Source organism: Ciconia boyciana, chromosome 31 (genome assembly GCF_034638445.1).
Source record: "Ciconia boyciana chromosome 31, ASM3463844v1, whole genome shotgun sequence".
NCBI lineage: Eukaryota > Metazoa > Chordata > Aves > Ciconiiformes > Ciconiidae > Ciconia > Ciconia boyciana.
In genome coordinates, this window is record NC_132964.1 from 68267 (window position 1) to 88530 (window position 20264).

General features: G+C 73.1%; 1 protein-coding gene across 1 annotated transcript; it reads right to left on the reverse strand.

The window, feature by feature from the left end:
* Positions 1 to 1054: 1054 nt before the first annotated feature.
* On the reverse strand, positions 1055 to 18907 carry NFIX (nuclear factor I X). Its single transcript, XM_072848337.1, is given in 11 exon segments — positions 1055 to 1192; positions 2279 to 2367; positions 4694 to 4860; positions 5252 to 5305; positions 5308 to 5373; positions 5727 to 5860; positions 6233 to 6353; positions 6551 to 6625; positions 6830 to 6892; positions 10153 to 10684; positions 18749 to 18907. Coding segments are annotated over 10 exon segments (1311 nt in total). The 5' UTR covers positions 18776 to 18907; the 3' UTR covers positions 1055 to 1192; positions 2279 to 2295.
* Positions 18908 to 20264: the final 1357 nt, after the last annotated feature.

Genomic DNA, 20264 nt, shown 5'->3' on the forward strand with positions numbered 1-20264 from the left:
AAACCGATAATAAAAAACACAAAATTGCCGGGGGGGAACACCCTGATGGGCAAAATCAGGGAAAATTGGGGGTTCCCCAAAAAGCACTTGGAGAGCTGGGGGGTGCGGACCCGAAAAGGGGGGGTTGACCCCAGAATGGGAGGTTTGGCCCCGAGGGAGGGGGTTGACCCTGGGGGAAGGGGGCATCAAATGGGGGAGGGGGTTGACCCTAAACGTGGGGGTGCAACCCCAGAGGGGGAGGGGGCCCCCCGATGGGGTGGTTTGACCCCAAATGGGGAGATTGGACCAAAAAGGGGGGGCGGGTGTTAACCCCAAAAGGGGGATGGGCCCCAGATGGGGGTCTGACCCAAAACGGGGGGGTTTGACCCCAAACCCGGGGAGGGAGGGGGTTTGACCCCAAGCGGGGTTGGACCCCGAAACGCAGGAGTTTGACCCCAAGGGGGAGGGGGCCTTGCCCGGGGTAATTGCACTTAATTAAAAAATGAGCTGGGGGGGAGGGTCGGGGGGGACCCCAAAGCCGGGGGGGAGGGGCATTTCGGGGGATTCAGGGTGTTTCGGGCCCCCCCGGCCCCGCTCGCTGGCCTGCAGCAAGGGGACCCCCCGGCACACGCGTGTGCGGTGCGTGTGCGAGTGCTGGTGACCGGGGCACACGCGTGTGTGGGGGCAGGGGGCGCGCGCGCGTGACCGTGCGCACGGCGTGGGGGGGGCGTGGGGGGTGCGGAGGCGCGTGCGTGTGTCCCGTGACCGCACGGTGCCGGGCGTGCCCACGCGTGCGCGGGTGTGTGCAAACATGTCGCGTGCACGTGCAGGGCGGGTGCGGTGTGAGCGCACACGCGTGGGGCCCCCCCCGGGGAGCCTTCGTGTCGTGTGTGTGTGTGTGTGTGTGTGTGTGTGTGTGTGTGTGTGTGTCCCCGAATTGCGGCTGGGGCGGGGGGGCCCAAACACCCCGGGGGCCCAGGGTGACCCTGTCTGTGCCGGGGGGATGGGGGAGCGGGGAGGGGGTTAGGGGTCCCGGGGGGAGGGGGGACACATCAGAGAGGCCGAACCCTCATCCACGTCGGGGGGGGTTGGGGCCCCCCCGGGGGCGGACGGCGGCGGGGGGGGCCGGGGGGGTGCGGCTTTTTTTTGTCTTTTTTTCTCCTTTTTCCGGGCGGTTTCTCCTCATCCGGGGGCGGCGTCAGAGGAACCAGGACTGGGGAGAGACGGGGCGGTCAGCGGCCGGGGGGGTCGGGACACGGACGACGACGGGACGACGACAGGACACCCCGAGCCCATGGCGCCCCCCCCCCCCACCGCCCCCCCGCATCCGCCCCGCCCCCCAGTGCTCCCCGGGGCTGGGACGGGGGAGGGGCGGAGTGAAGCGGGGCCGGGCCCCACCCGCGGCCCCGCGTGTCCCCAGGCCCCGGGCGTCCGGACGGCGGCCCCGCCCCGGGCCCCGGCCTCACGCCCGGCACATGGCGGACCCAGGCGGCCGGGGGACGCGGGCGCCCCGCCCACCCCCGCGTGCCAAGCAGGGCGCGGCGCTGGCACGCCATTGGCCGCCCAGCCACCGCACCACTGAGCCCAGCCAATCGGGGCGCGTCTGCCCGCCGCAGCGCCCGCAGCCTGCCAAGGCCTACCGGTGCCAGCCAATCCGTCGCTGGCTCCTCCCCCTCCTGCCTCGCCAGTGCCAGCCAATCAGACACTGCCTGACTGGCCCGCCGAGGCCCCCCATTGGCCGCCAGCCCTCCCCCCTCCCGTGCCCCCCCCTCGCTCATTGGCTCCGGGCCGGCGCTGCGGCCCGCTCCAGCGCCAGCCAATCCGGGGCCGGCGCCACGGGGCAGGCAGCCAATCGGGCGTCGTGCCACGGCGCTGGGGGCCAATGGGGCGCCCTGCTGGGGGTCGCAACCCGCAGCCCGCGGTGCCACGACGGTGCCAAGGGGATGGCGGGGGGGCGGGGGCTGCCGCGGCGGTGCGGGGGGCAGGGCCCCGCCCCCCCATTGTTCCCGGCAAGGCCTGGTGATGACATCATGTCTCGTTGCCCCCGGCAACCAGACGGGTCAGACATGATGGGGGGGGGGGCCAGTCCCCCCCCAGTGCCTCCCAGTTTGGCAGCAGGGGCGGGGCGGGGCGAGGGGGGCGGGGTCTTGGGCCCTGGTCATTAACCACTTAATTAGCCCGTGATGGGAGGGAGGGGCAGGGGAGGATGCGGGCGTTCGGGCGTGCCCTGGCAGGAAACCCGGGCGTGAGGGAGGGGAGCCACGGGTGGGGAGGGGACCCAGGGGTCCGGGGGCCCTACCTGCTGCTGGGGGAGGGTCAGAAAGTTGCCGTCGCGGGGTCCGAGGCCGACAAGGCGGGGGGCAGCGGCGGCGCCTGACGCTGCGAATGCTGCGGGGAGAGCAGGCTCAGCCCGGCCCGCACGGGCGCCTGCGACAGGCGGGTGCGGGCGTGCGAGGCACGGTGCTGCAGGTGCGCAGAGGCCCCGGCGTCACGGCGAGCGCGTGTGCATGCGAGTGTGCAAAAGGACCCCCGTGTGCATGGAGCTGGGGGAGGGGGAACGTGCCCCCCCCTTTTCCCCCCCCCCCCATAGGGTGTGAGGAGCCGGGGGTGGCCGCACACACGCGTGCATGTAAACGACGGTGCGGGTGAGCGTGCGAGGCCATGCACGCGTAATCCCACGCGTGCGCATCCAGGGCCACGTGCACATGCGTGTGCACACACACATGCCCATGTGCACCCCCCACTGCACGGGGGGGGGGGGTGCTCGTGCACCCCAAGGTGCCCCGTGCCGGTCGCACAGCACCCGTACCCCCTCCCGTGGGAGCTCCCCCCCATCCGTACTTACCTGTGGGGACCCCCCCCCCCATGCCCCCCCTCGAGGATGGAGCCAGGAGAAGGAAAATTCGAGAGATCCGGGTGCTCCCCTGTCCCCGCCGGGGACCCAGGCATCCAGGCCCTGGACCCCCAGCAGCACAAGGGACCCAGGCATCGTGTGCCCCCCTCTCCCCCCCGCCCCCAGCCCCCCACCGAAAATGGGGGAAAACAGGGGAAAAAATGGAGAAGGGGGAAAAACGAACTGAAAATGGGGTGGATGAGGCACCGGCGGGGACGGAGCGGACGTGCCCGGGGACGGTGACGGGGGACGGTGACAGCGATGACGATGCGGAGGAGGTGATGATGCACGGGCAGCCGGGCCAGGCTGGGCCACCCTGTCACCTCGTGTCACCCCCCCCGTGTCAGCCCCGTCACCCCCTGCCACCTGCTGCCCCCCTCCCCCGGGGTCACCTTGGTGCCACCCGTGTCACCGGTGCCGTCCTGCACCTGCCTGTGCCACTGCCGGGTCGCCCCAGGGCCACTGCTGCCACTTGTGCCACCGGCCCCCGAGGTCCCCGCCTGGCACCTGCAGCCCACTGCACCCCGCTGCTGCACCCCACTGCTGTGCACCCCTGCACCCCACTACTGCACCCCACTACACCCCCTGCACCGCACAGCTGCATCCCATTACTGTGCACCCCTGCACCCCACTGCTGCACCCCACTGCTGCGACCCATCGTTGCACCCTGCACCCCCCTGCTGCACCCCCCCCACGGCTGCACCCCACTATTCCACCCCCCTGCACACTCCTGCTGCACCCTTCGCACCCCAGTGCTGTATCCCCCTCTGCCCCATCGCTGCACCCCCTGCACCCCTCCCTGCCCCCCCATGGCCCAGGTCCCGGCTGCGGGTGCAGTGGGGTGCAGTGGGGCGCAGTGGGGTGCAGGTGCCTGGGACTTACGGGGTGCCGCGGGCGCTCCGCCCTGGGGGCCGCTGGGGGCTTTGGGCTCCGGCGGGGGCAGGGGCAAGGGCCGGGCCAGGGGGGCCCCCGCAGCCCCCCCGGCCCGGCCCTGCGCCCCGCACGGCTGCAACGAGAACACGGTGACGGGCACCCGGCACCCCGGGACCCCCGGGACGCCCAGGGCGGGGGCGTGGGGACGGCGCGGTGGCACGGGGAGGGAAGGGCAGCGGCACAGGGTGGCACAGGGGACACGGGGGGGTACGGGGGCCATTGCACCCGGGGGGGGCCCTCGCACGTGGCGCAGGTGCGCGTGGGGGGTCCCCAGGGTGGGGGTCCCCAGCGTGGGGGACCCCCTCACCCCCCCCCCGGCCCCTCCGCTGCAGCCAGGGCGGCTGCCAGGGCTCGTTTGCATACAAGCTCCGCCTCCCGTGCTGTATTTGCATGCCGGCCCCGCCCCTGTAGCAGTATTCGCATAAATCCCCACATCTTTGCACTCCGGCACCGCCTCCGCTGCCTCGTTTGCATACGCACTCCACCTCCTGGCCCTCATTTGCATTTAGGTCACACCTCCAGGGAATTGTCCTGCACAGTCCCCGCCCCCCCGGCCTAATCTGCTTACAAGCCCCGCCTCCAGGGAACTACGCTGCACGAGCTCCGCCCCCGCCTCATTTGCATACGGGCCCCGCCCCCAGAGCGCCCGTTGCCGCGGAGACCGGGCGCCGCTCCGGGCCCTGCCCTGGGACCAGCGTCCGCGCCGGGCCCCGCACCGGTCCCAGCGTCCCGGCCCGGTCCCGGCCCCGGCCCCGCAGAGCCCCAAGCGCGGAGTCGGGGCAGCAGCGACCGCCGCGTCCCCACAGCGTCACCGCATCCACACGTTCCGTGTCACCGTGTCCCCGTGTCCCCTGTCCCCCCCTCCCCCCGTCCCCAGCCCCGTCCCACCTGGGGGCCCTGGGCGGCACCGTCGGCGCAGACGAACTGGACGAAGTCCTTGAGCGAGTCCTGCCCGTGGTGGTAGCGGATGGTGGGGTGGGCGAAGTAGGGGCTCGACTGGGGCAGGAGGGACCCCGACGGGAAGTGCAGCGCCGAGGCCGTGGCCCGCGGGCTGCCTGCAGGGACCCTCAGCGCCAGCACAGGCGGCCGCGGGACCCAGGCGTGGGGGGACCCGGGCCTCCGGGGGTGCAGGACCCGGGGTCCGGAGCCCTCCCGGGGCCCAGGCGTCTGGGGGGGGATGAAGACAGGACCCAGGGACACCCCGCCCCAGCCCAGGTCTGGACCCCCACTCCCCCAAGCCCCCCCCCCGTGTTCACCCAGCAGTGCCCAGGCGGGACCCAGGTGTGCGGGGCCACCCCGACCCCTCCAGACCAGGGGTCCCAGGGAGCTGGGGCGGGGGGGGGGTGGCATGGGGTACCGAGGGGTGAGGCAGTGTGGGGGCCGGGGGTCCCAGGGGAAGGCAGGGGTGCCCAGGGGGAACAGGGGTCCCGGGGGGTGGGGTCTCACCGGGGCGGATGCCGGCCAGGACGGGCAGGGGGTGGTGGCCGAAGGCCATACGGGGGCGGCCCCGTGCCCCGACAGGGCGCTGCAGAAATCCAACTTCCCCGACTTCTTCAGCGCTGCTGGGCCTGGGGGGGCCGGGGGGGGTCCGGGGGGCACCCGGACCCCAGCATCCCCCGGCACCCTGGGGAGCCCCCAGACTTCTCCCAGACCCCAGTGTCCCTCCCCAGGCCTCCCGGCACATACCGGCCCCCCCCCAGCTCTCAGGGCACCCCCACAGTCCCCACTGACACCCTGCACCCCGTAGCCCCCCAGCCCCCTGCATCCCCCAGCCCCCTTTGGCCTTTACACCCCATGTTCCCCCCCAGTGTCCCTCCCCATGATCTCTCGTCACCCCCCCACGTCCACATCCGCTCCCAGGAACCCCTGTGCCCTCCACCTGTGCCCTGTGCCATGTCCACATGCCCCCCGTGTCACCCACCGGTGTCAACGTCCCCCCCCCAGGGCCCCTGCCTGCTGCCGGGGCCTGGGGACCGCCCCGGACCAGGGTAGAAGACGTCGTCCCCAGGACCCTCCAGGTCCCCCTCGTCCAGCGCCTTGGGGCGCTTCGGGCCGCTGTGGGGACAGGGGTGTCACCTCCGGGGACAGGAGTGTCACCTCCCCAGGGATGGGGCATCGCACCCCCTCCCCCTTCCAAGCAGTGTCACCCCCCAAGAACTGGAGCACCACCCCCCACTGGGGACACAGGGACGTTACGGGAGTCCCGGAGGGTGTCCAGCTTGGGGGGTATAGGGTATCCCAGGGGGGTCCCAGGGGCTTATGGGGGTCCCAGGGAGTTATGGAGGTCCTGGGGGTGTCCCAGGGGGTTATTGGGCACTTACGGGGGTTCCAGGGAGGCCAAGGGGGTTATTGGGGATCCCGGGGGGGGCAGGGGGTTATGGGGGGATCCCATGGGGTTATGGGGGGTCCCGGGGGGTCCTGGGGTACCTGGCGGCAGGGGGCCCCAGGGGCCGGCGGCCAAGGGCGACGGGGCTGATGTTGTAGTAGCCCCCCGGGCTCTCCAGGTCGGCCAGCGAGAAGTTGGGGCCCGATGCCGTCGCCACAGGGGCTGGGGGACACGGGGGACGGGGGGGGCCCACACGGGATCCCCCCGAGCCACCCCCCGTGTCCCTCATGTCTCCATGTCCCACACCCCCGCCTCCCCCCATTCCCACAACACCCCTGTGTTCCCATGTCCCCCGTCCCCCACATCCCATCCCTCCCCCTGCCCCTGTCCCCCCATGTCCCCCCCATGTCCCCACTTACTCTGGGACACCCTCACCAGCTCCGTCACGTTCCAGACACCCGACGTCACGAAGCAGTCCTGGAAGGTCAGGTGCCCTGGGGACACGGCACATGGGGGACATGGGGGGACACCGCGCTGGGGGGGGCGGGCACTGGGACTGGGGACAGGGACACACGGGGCAGGGACGCTATGGGGACAGAGGGCACTGGGGGGCACCGGGAGCACTAGGAGGTGGCACTGGGAGCACTGGTGGGGCCCAGGGGACCACGGGGGTGGCACTGGAGGCACTGGGAGCTCACCGTTGGGCAGTGGTTTGATGTCCGCATCTCCCTGGGGGTTTGAACTGTCAGATTGTCCAGAGTCTGCGGGAGAGACAGGGTCAGGCCCGGACGCCGGGGTCCCCCCCGGACGCCGGGGTCCCCCCCCAGATGCCGGGGTCCCTGTCCCACCCTGGGGGAGGGGCAGCCCCGGACGCCTGGGTCCCAGCACTGAAGGGCCCCTTGTTCCCGCGGGGTCGTTCGAGGTGAACGTCCGCCGGGATCCCGGCTGCGTCCGGGCAGCGCCCGCAGCCCCCGTCCTCCGGGACACCCAGGTGTCCGGGTGCCCCCCGCCCCATACGGGACCCAGGCATCTGGGTGCCCCCACCCCACACCCCCGAGGGGACCCAGGCATCCGGGTGCTCCTTGGCCGGGCGATGGGGGGGGATGCAGCAGCCACAGGGGAGCCGGGGGGGGGCCCCAGGGCTGGCAGGGGGCCGGGCCGGGGGGGCGGGGGGGGGGCCGGGGGCCGCCGTGGGGCCGGGCCGGGGGCCAGGAATGCGCTGGCCCCCCGCCAACGGGCAGCGCCAACAAAGCAGCCATTGTCTGCAGCAAGTGGGGGGGTGCCCGGACGCCTGGGTCCCCCCCAGCACCTCCCCACATGCCTGGGTGTCCCCCCCAGCGGCAACCCCCATCTGCCCCGGACACCTGGGTCCCCCCAGCACCCCCACCCCAGACATCTGGGAGTCCCATCCCCCCTGCACCCCCCCATCCCCGACGCCTGGGTCCCCCCAGCACCCCCACACTCCCCACAGGGCCACAGGGCTCCCCCCACCCACCCTGTCCGGGGGACCCAGGCATCCAGGCAGGGGAGGGGCAGGAGGACAGGTCCCCTCCCCCGTTTTGGCCCCGCCGCGTCACCCCGCGGGGTCAGGGGTCAGCAGGGCACGTGCTGGGTCGCGACCTCTGCAGGGGGGTCGCGTGGCGGACGCGTGCCGCTCCACCCCCACCGCCTGCCCGGACGCCCGGGTCCTCCTGCAGCCCCCAGGCTCGGGGCAGCCCCCGACGCCAGGTCCCGAGAGCAGGGGGGCCGGATGCCTGGGGGGCTCTCAGGACCCCCACCCCGCAGACCTCCCCCGTGCCTCAGCTTCTCCCCCAAGCCCCAGGCCAGACCCAGTGGGTCTCCACGTCCCTACAGGTCCCCGGCCCCATGGCAGCCCCACGGTGTCCCCGTGTCCCCAGCCCCGGCGGGGGGTTCAGGTGCTGTTGGGCAGCTGTGCCCGGACCCCCCCGCGGGGCCCCTCCCGCCGCACCTGCGTCCCCCAGACCCAGGCGTCCAGGAGGGGACCCAGGCGTTCGGGCGGCGCTGGCAGCGGCTGCGTGCGTCACCCGCACAGACCCCTGCAGCCCCTGTGGATCCCATGACCCACACGGACCCCTACAGCTGCCCCTACAGACCCACCTGGAGCCCCACAGACCCCCATACACAGAGAGGTCCCAGCAGAGCCCTACAGAGCCCTATAGCTCCACCTGCACCCCGAGACCCCAGAGACCTGCAGACCCTACAGGTCCCCCTGCAGGCGCCCGCAGACCCACAGGCCCCTATAGAGACGTACAGACCCCCCAGCGTGGAGCTGGAGCTCCCGGCAGGGAAAGGGACCCTGGCGTCCAGGCGCACCCCGCATCGGGCAGGCAGGGGGCGGCGGGGGGGGGCACCACCAGCACGGCCCCGGGGCACACGCGTGTGCAAGAGACGAACAGGGGCAGGTTGGGGTGTCCCCGGCACGGGGGGGCTATTGCAAGGGGGACGGCACACCGTGGCACGGGGAGTCCCCGTCATGGGGGGCTAATGCAGGGGGTGGCACACCATGGCACGGGGGTCCCCAGCACGGGGAGGGTCCCCATCCCAGGAGGGTCCCGCCGCGGGGCTGCGGTGCCGCAGCGCGTTTCGGGTGCCAACAGGCGCCGCCATCTTACGCACGGGGGGGTTGGCACTGCGCCCCCCCCGGCCCGCAGCAGCCAAAGGGCCCCCGGCAGGGGAGCGAGGGGGGATGCTGGGGGGGCCGGGGGCCGGGGCCGTGCACGGGGGCCTCATGCCGCGCACGGGGGCACGGTGCCAACCGGGGCCATTTTGGCAGCGCTGGGCGGGAGCTGCGTTGGGGATTCGAGCCCCCCCAGCCAGGCGGGGGGGGAGGGTGTGTGTGGGGGGGTGTGTGTGTGTGGGCGGCTGCAGGGCCCCCCTGCGGACATGCCCAGATTTGGCACGTGGGCCTGGGGGGGGGATTTGTCCGGGGGGGGGGGGGCAGGATACACACCCCAAACTGCCCCCTCCTTCGCCCCCCCAACGAACACGAGGGACCCAGGCATCCGGGCACCCCCAGTGAGGACCCAGGCATTCGGGAACCGACCCTAAGCACCGGTAAAGCGACCCAAAATCCCTCACTCCAGCCCCAAAATGACACCTCCCCACTGCAGGAAAGATGGGACCAGGCCTCCGGGCTGGGGTCCCCCCCGGTGCACGCACACACACGGCTCTGCCCCTCGTGCCGCTGGCACACGCGTGTCCCCGTGGCAGCCCCTGTGGCACTGCACACGCATGTCCCCCCACCCCGGCTCGGTGCACACGTGTGTGCGCTGCTGATGCCCTGCAGGCAGGAGGGGCGGGTGCCCGTTGCACGCCCACGCCCCGGCCAGGGCAAAAGCATCCGCTGGGAGCCCGTCCCATGGCACGGCACGGCTCAGTGCATGGTGCGCCGCATGGCTCGGGGCTTAGCGTACGGCACAGCTTGGTGCACGGCACGGCTCGGTGCTCGGTGCAGAGCCCGGTACATGGCACGGCTCGGGGCTTGGTCCGGCGCCCAGCTCGGTGCACGGCACGGCTCCGTGCACGGCTCACGGTGCACAGTCTGGCACGGCGCATGGCACACGGCTTGGCACGCGGCACACGGCACGCGGCGCGTGCTTTGGCACACGGCGCGGCTTTGTGCGAGGCACGCGGGGGCCGGCACCCCCGGCCGGGGCCACCCCAGGTGGGCGCAGGGAGGGGGCCAGGGAGGGCCATGGGTTGAAGGGGGGCCCTGGGCGGCTGTGCAGAACCACCGGCACTCCTCCGCCTCAAGGCTGCCGCAGACCCAGCCCAGCCCCGGTGCTGGATCCCTCCGGCACCCGCTGGGGCTGCGGGTGGCCCCGGGGCATGGCAGGGGGGACAGGGGCCCCAGGGGCCCTCCAGAGCCGGGGGGGGGGGGGGGGGGCACAGTTGGGAGCCTCCGCCCGCAGCCCTGGCATGCGCAGCCGTCCTCGCTACCCCCCCGGTCGCGCTGCTGGCTCCGGCTCAGCTCCCCGCGCTCCCCACCGGCAGCACTCACCGGGCGCATGGACGAAGTAGGCCAGGTAGAGGTCGAGCTCCTTGATGGTGACGCCGATGTGGTGGGGCTGGACACAGAGGCCCGGGCTGGCGCATTGGGGTGCCTTGGCCAGGCGCTCGCCATCGGTGCTCTCCAGCGGGACGCCCTTGAAGAGGATGACCATCACCAGGTCCAGGCGCCAGACCTTGTCGGCCTGGCGCAGGCAGTCGATGCGGCGGATCTTGCCCTTCTGGTCGGGGTTGGAGAGGACGCAGCAGGGCGCCTTCTTGCCGGTGACGGAGAGCACGAAGTCCTCACGGCACTCGGGCCGGATGTCCTTGCGCAGCTTGGCCAGGAGGCGCGAGGCCCACTTCTGCTTGACCTCAGGCTTCTCGCCCAGCAGCTCGTCCTTGACGGCGCGCTCCTCCTCCTTCGACATCCGCTTCTCGTGCTTCTTGAAGTACTTGCGCTTGCGGGCCTGCAGGTTGAACCAGGTGTAGGAGAAGGCCCGGACGTGGGGCAGCAGCGCCTCGATGAAGGGGTGGAACTCATCCTGTGGGGCAGGGCGGCGTCAGTGGGGCAGCTGCCGTGGGGCAGCCGCGGCCCCGGCAGCTCCTGGGGGACCCCCATTCTGCACAGGGAGCTCCTGGGGGGACGGCCCCATCCCGCACGGCGGGAGCATCCCTGGGCACGGCCCCATCCCGCGCAGGGAGCTCCCAGGCAGATGCCCGTGCTGCGCAGGGGGAGCACCCCCAGACACGGCCGCATCCTGCGCGGGGGGCTCCCGGGGGCACCCCGCTCCTGTGCAGGGGGCCATCCCCGGGCACGGCCCCGTCCCAGCCCCTGGGGATGCTCGGCTCAGCAGCCCTGGGCATCGCTGGGGACCGGGGATGCAGGATCCGGCCCCGGGAACGGCCCTGCGGGGACGGGGGACCGGGGCCGCCCCGGCCCGGGGACCTGCCGGGCTCCTGGTGCCCAGCTGGCGGCGGGGACGCGCCAGCTCCCGGCCCCGCTGCGAGCGCGGCCCCGCGGTGCTCCCGTGTCCCCAGCCCGGGCACGGCTCAGCCCCACGTCCCCGGCCCCGCTCAAGCTCCAGGTCCCCGTTCAGACCCTGTCTCGGTCCCGTCCCCACCCCCGGTGTCGCCACAGCCCGGTCCTCGTCCCCTGGACCGGCCCAGCCCCAGCGCTGTCGGTCCCCGTCCAGCTCCCGGTGACGCTCCCGCTGCCGTCGGGGCTCGGCTGCCCGGGGCACGTCGCCAAGCCGCCCGCCTGGTCCCCGTCCCCAGAGCCGGTCCCTGCTGCCAGCCCCATCCCCGGTGGCACCGATCACCATCCCCGTCCCCATCAGTCCCCGGTGCCACCCCTCGTCCCCTGTACCCGCTGCCAGCACCACTGGTCCCCGTCCCCTATCCCTGCCCGCCGGTGCCGTCGCTCCCCGTCCCCATCCCGGTCCCCGTCGCGGTCCCCGGTGCCACCAGCGCCTGTCCCCGATCCCCGTCCCCGGAGCCGCCGGTCCCATCCCGTCCCGTCCCCGTCCGTACCATCGCGGCGGCTCATCCCGGCCGTGGGCGGCTGCCAGTCGGGCCCCGGCGGGGCAGAACCAGGGGCGACAGACGGGGACGGGGGCCGCTACCGGGGGGAAAAGGGGTCAACGAGGGCTACCGGGGGGCGGGTCCGGGGGGGCGGACACTGCGGGGGGGCTCAGGTACCTGGGGTCCCGGTTACCGGGAGAAGGGGGGGGGAGGGGTGTCCCAGCTGCCGGGACAGCGCGGGTCCCGGGGGTCCCTGTCGGGGGTCCCGGTCCGGGGTCCCGGTGCCGCCGCGGAGCCGCAGCCGGAGCCGCCGCCGCCGCCGCCGGGCGCGGAGCGCGCGGAGCCGCCGCGGCCCCTTTTGGCACCGGGACCGGCGCGGCGGTAGCCAATGGGGCGCAGCGCGCGGGGAGCGGCCGCCCCATTGGCCGGGCCGGGGGCGGGGCCGGGGGGCGGTGGCGGAGTTCGGGGCCGGGACACGGGGGGGGGGGGGCCGGGGCCGCGGGACGGAGCGGGCGGGGGCGCGGGCGGGGGCGCGGGCGGGGGCGCGCTCCGGCGGGGCCGCGCGTGTGCCCTGCGAGCCCCGTGCGTGTGCCCCGCGCGTGTGCCCCGCGTGTGCCCCGGCGGGGCGGGGCGGGGCAGAGCCCCGGGGCAGCCGCGGCCACGGGGGCTTCGCCAAAACACGGGGGTCTGCGGCCGAAGCCGCGCCGGGGGCCATCGCGCGCCCCGGCTGCCACCCCTCGTGCAAACCCTCGTGCAAACCCTCGTGCAAACCCTCGTGCAAAAGCCCCGTGCGGGGGGGAGGTCGAGCGAGGACGCTGGGGCCGGGCTCGCACGACGGGCCCGTCCCGGGGGTCCGGCCCCCCCCGACACACCCCGGCAGGGGGAAGGCCCCGGATTTTGGCCGCTTTCCCTGGCCCCGTGGCGGCCCCAGCGCGGAACGGCCCAAAACCTCCGTTTCTGCCCCCAAATCCCCGACGCGGCGCTTGGAGCCAACCACCACCACCATCCCCCCCCCCCGTAATTAATTCCCTCTGTGCGAAGAAGAAAAACCCAAAATTTGGGCGTTTCGGCGGCGGGGCCGGGTGAAGGCTCCCACGCATCGGTGCCCCCGCACCTCCCCAGCCCCAAACCTCACGGCTTTCACCCCAAAACCGCGGCGGGGAGGGGGGGGGCCACGCACGGCATCGCTCCCCGGCCCCCACCCCTTTCTTGCCCCGCTTTGCTTTGCAAAACCCATGGAATGGGACGCGGCGGCACTGGCACGGGGCGGGGGGGAGGGGAGGTGTGTGCGGGAAGAGGGGGCACCCGGAGGGTCCTGCCCCCCTCCGAGGGCTTCGCACGAGGGGTCACGATTCGCACAAGAGGTCGCAGTCGCACGTGACAGCTCTGCTCACGGCAGCCCCAGCCGAGCAGCCCACAGGGACGGGGGGGGCACCAGGCATCCAGGCCCCTTCCGCCCCACAGCCCCCTCCCCTCCCAGCTGGCTGCAGAGGACCCAGGCATCCGGGCCCACCAGCACCCACTTGGGCACGGGGAGGGCTCCCAGCCGCCCGGGCCCACCCGGACACCTGGGTCCCCTCCCGAACGCCTGGGTCCCCTCCGTGCCTCGGGGAGGGCACTGGCAGAAGGGAGAGGGTCAGTGGCCCGAACGCCTGGGTCCCCCTGCAGCCCCAGCGAAGACAAAGGGCCGCCAGGTCAGGCCCACGCCGCCCAGATGCCTGGGTCCGCCCGAACGCCTGGGTCCCCTCCCAAACGCCTGGGTCCCCTCCCAAACGCCTGGGTCCCCTCCCTGCCCCTCCGCGGGGAAGCTGGGGCTAGCGTGGAAGGGTCTAGAGACTCCGCCACCGGGGTCTGCCCAGAGATCGGGGTCCCTCCCCGAGGCCGGGGTCCCCTCCCGGACACCGGGGTCCCCCCTCCGGACACCGGGGTCCACGCTGAGGTGGGGTCCGGCCCCGGTGCCGCCGGGCTGCCATTGGCTGCGCCGGCCCCGCATTGAGCCGCAGTCTTGGGCGAAGCCACGTCGCCGCGTCCGCAGCTGCGAGCGCCCGGCAAAGCGCCAGCGCGGCGGCGGGGGGGGGCGGCGCCGGATCGGGAGGGAAAAGCCCAGAAAAAACAGAAAAGAAGGAAAAAAAGAAAAAAAACAACCCCCCCCCGGCCCCCCCGCCCCGGCAGCGCCCGCCCTCCCGTGCCGCTGCCAGCTCCCCCTGGCCCTCGGCTTCGCCGCGAGAGAAAACAGCCCGAAACAGCCGGAATTGCCGCCAAAAATCCCCCCAGCGGCCCCTGACGCCGCTGCCAAGACCCTCCCGTGTAGGGGGGCGGCCAAGGGGGGGGGCGAACGAGGGGTGTCCTGGACCCCCGGGCGGGGAGGGGGGGGCAGACATGAGGGACCCCGGCACCAGGCCGGGAACTGCCGGGACCCAGGCACCCGGGGGGGGACCCAGGCACCCGGGGGGGGACCCAGGCATCCTGGCGGCCTTGGGGAGAATGTGCCGGATGGTCCTGGCAGGGGGCTCGGGCACCCGGGGAGACCCAGGTGTCCGGGGGGGGACCCAGGCGTCCGGGCTGTGCGGAGGAAGCCGCCTGCCTGCTCCCCTGCCCGCAGCCACGTGGAGGACCCAGGCGTCCGGGCTGCTCGAGGGGAACCCGGACATCTGCCCCCCCCCCCCCTTCCCCACACGGCAGAGCCGGGGAGGGGACCCAGGCGTACGGGCCACGCTGGGGGCTGGGGGGGTCACGGGCGCCGGGGGGCGGGATGCGCCGCAGCAGCTCGAGGCGGTGCCGCAGCGTGCGGGGCCGACGCGGTTTGGCACCAGTGGACCCAGGCGTCTGGGCGTGCCTCCCTCCGCCAGCCAGGGAGGGGACCCAGGCATTAGGGCTGCCCCCCCCAGCCCCGCTCCCTCCCCAGAGCAGACCCAGGCATCCCGGCCCCCCCCCGTGGCCTCCTGCCAGGCCGGGCCGGGGGGGCCCCACGGTGCTGCCGCGTCCAAGAAAGCTTTTTGTGGCCCATCAATAATTCAGGGCCCCCCCGGCCCGGCCAAGGGCTCCTCCATTATTGATGTCGCCGGCGCAGCCCCGCGGCCGGGGGACACGGGGGGGACATGGAGGGACACGGGGAGGGGGATCAGCAAAGCCACGAGTGCCGCAACACAGGGGTGCGGCGGCGCAGACACCGAAGCGCATGCACACATCTCGCCATGTGTGTGCAGGGCCTGCACACCATGCACGCGGCTCCTCGCACGCTCAGGCAGCGTGCACGCCACACAGACGCACGGCACAACGGCGCGCGAACACACCACGCGCAGGCAGCGCACGCCACGCACGTGCAACCCCCCGGTGTGGCACCCACGCGTGTCGCCCGTCCCCGCCTCGCACGGCCCCGGGCGCCTCGCACGGCCTCGCACGTGGCGGGGGGGGGCGGTGCCTCCCCCGCACTGATTGCATCAGCCGGCGGCGCGGCCCCGCATGGCCACGCGTGGGGCACGGGGCCCTTGCCCATGCCTCGCGCGCCGGCACAGGCACGCACACGCGTGCACTGCCCCTTGCGCGTGTGTTGCACACCTGGTACACCCTGCACACCAGGGATGCAACAGGGGTGGTGTGGGAGTGCACCCGTATGCAGAGGCTCCGTGCACACATGTTGCACACACGCTGCACAGGGAGATGCGCACAGAGTGTGCAGGCGCAGCTGCCACGTGTGCACATCGCCTGCACACGCATCGCGCACACGGTGCACGCATGGCACATGCACATGCACCCTCATTACATACATGTGCACCCAGTCCCCGTGACACACACGTGCATCCTCTCTCCCCGTCACGTACACCTGTACCCCATTACATACGTGTGCACGTCCCCACCGTTACACACGTGTGAACCCCACCCTCCCGTTGGGCCCGTCGGGCACCCGTAGCCCTTTGCACGCCCCAGCCCCTATAGCCTATAGGTCCCCCGTGCACTGCCCTGGTACTCGCTGGGCACTATAGGCGCCATAGGGGCCAGCTGCAGGCTGGGGGGGCGCTGGGGGGAGGCCCACACTTTGGGGGGTGTTGGGGCACCTCATGTCCCTCCCGTCCCCCCCGAGCCGGCTCCGCACCCTCTGCGGGTGCTGGCACCAGCGGGGCCAAAGGTAACGGCTGCGGGTGCAGGGCACACCACGCGGCACTGGGGGTACCCTGCGGCGATGGGCACCGCCGCAGCCTGCGGCAACGGGCCCCACAGCGGTGCCGTGCCATGCCGGGCTGTGCCGTGCTGCAGGCACTGGGGCACATCCCAAACCTGCGCCACACGACATCCCCTGACACCACGTCCTCCCCGGGCACCCCGCTCAGCAGCGTGCCCTCGGCTGCAGTCCGCTGCCCCGGCACGCAGTGCGCTGCCTATCACATACGTGTCACATATGTATCCTGTACATGGCACGTGCACGGTGTGTGCCTCAGCACGTGCCGCACTGAACCCCCAAACGTGCATTACATTATGTGCCGTGATGTGCACATCGCACCCACGGCATGCGGTGCATTACACCCCACTGTCACCAGCACCGCTGCACTGCACCCTGCACTGGCCATGGCACTGCCTTGCACCGCACCCTGCACCCTATACTGGACGTGGCATTGAGCACAGCACCCGGCGCTGCACCCGCCTATACCACACTGCTATAAGGATTGGTGATGCACGTGTTGCAGCGGCCGTCACCCCACACCCCCCGGGGCGGGGGCCATAGGGGCTGGGCACAGGCAGCCCCCACATCCCCTATGGTGCGTGTTGGGCTGCCTCCCCCCACAGAAGCTCTGCGGATATCGGGGGGGGGGGGGGGGCGCTGTGTGGGGACAGGGGCTGGGCTGTGTGGGCATGGGGGGGCTGTGTGGGGACGGCAAAGGCTATGTATTTTCCCCTATGCTTTGGAGAGGAAATGGCCACGGGGGCATTTTGTGCAGCCGGGGGCTCCGTGGGTGCCCCCACTCCACCCCAGGGGTCACTCAGGTGGTGACAGTATCGGTGATGTCGTGACAGTGAGGGTGACAGTGACCCACGTCGCTCCCAGGCTGTGCTACGTCCCCCGCGGTCCAGCCCGGGGCAGGGGGCAGCTCTGGGCAGCTGGGGGAACCTGGGGGGACACAGGGGGACCCTGGCCCAGTGAGTGGCCACGGCACTGATGGCTGGAGCCCGGTGCTGGGCTGGGGGGGCTGGGGGCTGCACCACGGTGGGGGCTGGGGCCACGCGTGCAGCTGCAGGGTTTCACCGCGGAGGCTGCGGGTTACGGCACGTAGAGAGGAGCTGCTGCCGGTTACACCGGCTATAGGTTATACCGGCTATAGGGGATGGGGACTGTAGGGGACAGGGGCTGATGCTGCTCCAGCGGCAGACGACGTACAGCCCGTGCCTGCTTGGCCACAGGGCCCGGCAGCAGGAGCTGCCACTATACGTGCTGCTATAGGTGCCGCTATACATGCCACTATACGTGCCGCTATAGGTGCCGCTATGCGCGCTGCTATCCATGCCCACGGCTGGACACAGCAGCCGGATCCTGCGCGTGCTGGGGGCCTGGCCCTGCGCCGGGGCGGGGGGGGGGGGGGGGGGGGAGGACAGTGGCACCGGCCCAAAACCACCCAGAAACAGCTCGAAAGGGAAAGGGGGGTGAGAGGGGAGCACACGCGTGTGAGCATGTGGTGCCAGCGCACAGACACACGTTGGCACCCCCAGGACTGGGCCCGTGAGGCTGCCATGCATACGTGTGTGCACGCATGTGTGTGCACAGTGCGAGACGGCGGGTGCGCAGGGGGGTGTGCACACGCGTGCAGCCTGCAATTGTGTACACGCACCAGCGAGCGCATACGTGTGCATCGTGTGACTGTGTGTGTGCATGCAGGAGCACATGCGTATGCAACTGTGTGTGCAAGAGGGAGCACAAGTGCGTGTGCTGGCACAGGCAGGCGGGCTCACAGGCGCGTTGCTGGCGTGTGCAGGCAGGGGCACACGCATGTGCAATGGCATGTTGCTGGCGCGTGCACACGCGTGTGCGGGGCGGGCGCCGAAGCTGCGAGAAGCGCCGCTGGCCGCCCGCCCAGATGCAACCGGCCGCCAAAACCGCCCCGAAAAGCGGGAGAAAAGGGCAAGGGGGGGGGAGCAGCAACGCCCGGCGGGGGGCTGGGCCACCCGAGCAACCACGGCGGGAGCCCAGGGGGACCCCGGGGCAGCCGGGGAGGGCAGGGACCCCCACAGGAACCCCCATAGGGACCCCCGGGCCACAGCCCCCGAGACGTGCCCCCACCGAGCGCCCGATGTCGCCCCTCCCCACGGACCCCACAGGCCCCCCGCAGCGACTCCCTCCCCACGGCTCCCCGCGACACCCCAAGAATCCCCCAAGACGAGGCGTCCCCCGGCCTCGGCGCCCCCGCGGGGGCCTCACCATCGCCCGGCCCCACGGAGCCCCCCGGCCACCCTCCCGTGGACCCCGGGGCCACAGGCCCGCCGGGGCCGGGTTTCAGCCCGTTTCGGCGGTGCCCACAGGCACAAAACACCCCGCGGTCACCGGCTGCTCCATCCCACGGGGGCCCCGTGGGCAACACCTCCCGTGGGGCAAACACCCCACACCCCCCGGTTCCCCGTGGGTGACCGGGAAGGGGCTTTTTGGCAGCACCAGGCCGGGGGGTCCCTGGGGGCTTCCCCACTCCGGACCGAGTCCCCCCGCACCGGGCTGCCGCCGAGCTGGGCACAACCGGGGCCCCCCGCACCGGGCGACCGGCCGGGGCCGCTCCGGGACGCAGCGCCGCGGGCACCGGCCGGAGGCGGCAGCAGCCCCGAATCAGACCAGCAACCCCCCCCCGGCAGCCGCGTACCGGGAGAGCGGGCGCCGGCGCTCACCCGGGGCCCCGGTGCCCGCGAAGGAAGCGGAGTCGCCGCCCGCCCGGTACCGGCAACCGGGGAGGGGGGTCGCACCCCCACCCACTGCACCCCCATTCTGGGGGGCGCAGCCGTTCGCGGCGCGCAGCAAAGCCGGGACCGGGCCCCCGGGACCGGACTCCCCCTTTACAGACCCGTCGTTACCGGACGCCCCCCGTTACCGGACCCCCCGCTCCCGGCCGTACCTGGGTGAGGCAGTACGGGGAGTACATGGCGGCGGTGTCAGCCGCGGCGGGGCATGGCGGGGAGTGCCGGGGGTGCGGGGGGTCCCGGGTCCGGGGGTGCCGGTGCCGGCGGCGCGCGGGGAAAGTTTGCCCGAAGTTGGCGCCCGCCGCACTTTTGCCGCGGGAAGCGCCGCGCCGGCCCCGCCCCCGCCAGGCCCCGCCCCCGCCCCCGCCCCGGGACCGCCCCCTCGCGGCGGGGCTCCGCCCTCCTCTGCCGCGGGACACGCCCCCGCTCCTGTGGACACGCCCCCGCCGGGATGGGCCCCGCCCCTGCGGGGACCACGGCGGGGGGGGACGGGACGGACACGGGGGTCGTGGGGACACGGGGGTCGTGGGGACACGCGTCCCCCACCTGCCCCGTCCGCGCCCCCGCCCCTGCGCACCCCCCCCCCCGCTGCAGGGACCCCGAAGCCTCAGGGCCCCGGCGAGAGGGACCCGGGGGCCGCCGTGGGTCCCCACGGGTGAGAGTGACAGCAGCGGTGGCAGTGCCGGTGGTGGCAGCAGGGAGAGAGGCAGCACAGCGCAGCGGCCGCCGTGGCAACTGTGCCGTGAGAGCGGCGGTGGCAGTGCCGTGGCAGTGCTGGTGCCAGTGCTGCGGTGGTGACAGTGGCAGTGCCGGTGACAGTGGCAGTGCTGGTGACAGCGCTGTGGCGGTGACAGTGCCGGCGGCAGTGCCAGCGCGGTGCCAGTGCCATGACAATGACAGTGCCGGTGACTGTGTCGTGACAGTGCCAGTGCCGATGGCAGTGACAGTGCCGTTGGCGGTGTGGGTGACAGTGACAGTGGCAGTGGCGGTGACGGCGGCGGCGGCAGCCTCATCTGTCATTCTGGCTGCAGCCGCGTCCCTCCACCATCTGTCACCGCCCGGTGCCAGCGCTGGCACCGCCGCCACCGCCACCGTCACCCCTTCGCTGCCGGAGGCACCGTCACTGCCACGGCCCAAAGCACCGAGGGGTGGCACGAGGGGCCCTGGCTTTGGGGCGCCCCAGACGTCACCGGGTGCCGTGGGGTCAGGGGAGCCGTGGCTGGAGGGGACCTCGGGGGGAAGGGGGGAGGTCTCAGCATCCCCCCCACCCGGACGCCTGGGTCCCCCCGCAGGTGGGGGAGGGGAGGGTGGGCACAGCTGTGGCCCTCCCCCACGCTGGGCTGCTGCCACGGGAGGGCACGGCCATCGCGGCAGGGGACGACATGGGCGGCTCCACAAAGCCCCCAGCCCTGCCTGTCCCCTCCAGGCACCGAGGGGGGGACCTCAGGATGGGGTGGTCCCACGTGTCCGGGCACCTGGTGCGCCCCATGGCCAGAGGGGACCCAGGGATCCGGCATGTCCGAGTCTCCGTGTCCCCGCGCACACGCGTGTGCAGCCGGCGTGCGTTGCACGGGGCCCATCGAACCCCCCCAGCGCCGCTGCAACCGGCTGGGGCTGCAGATGGAGCCGAGCGGGGGGGGGGGGGGGGCCAGCGCTCGCACACACCACCAC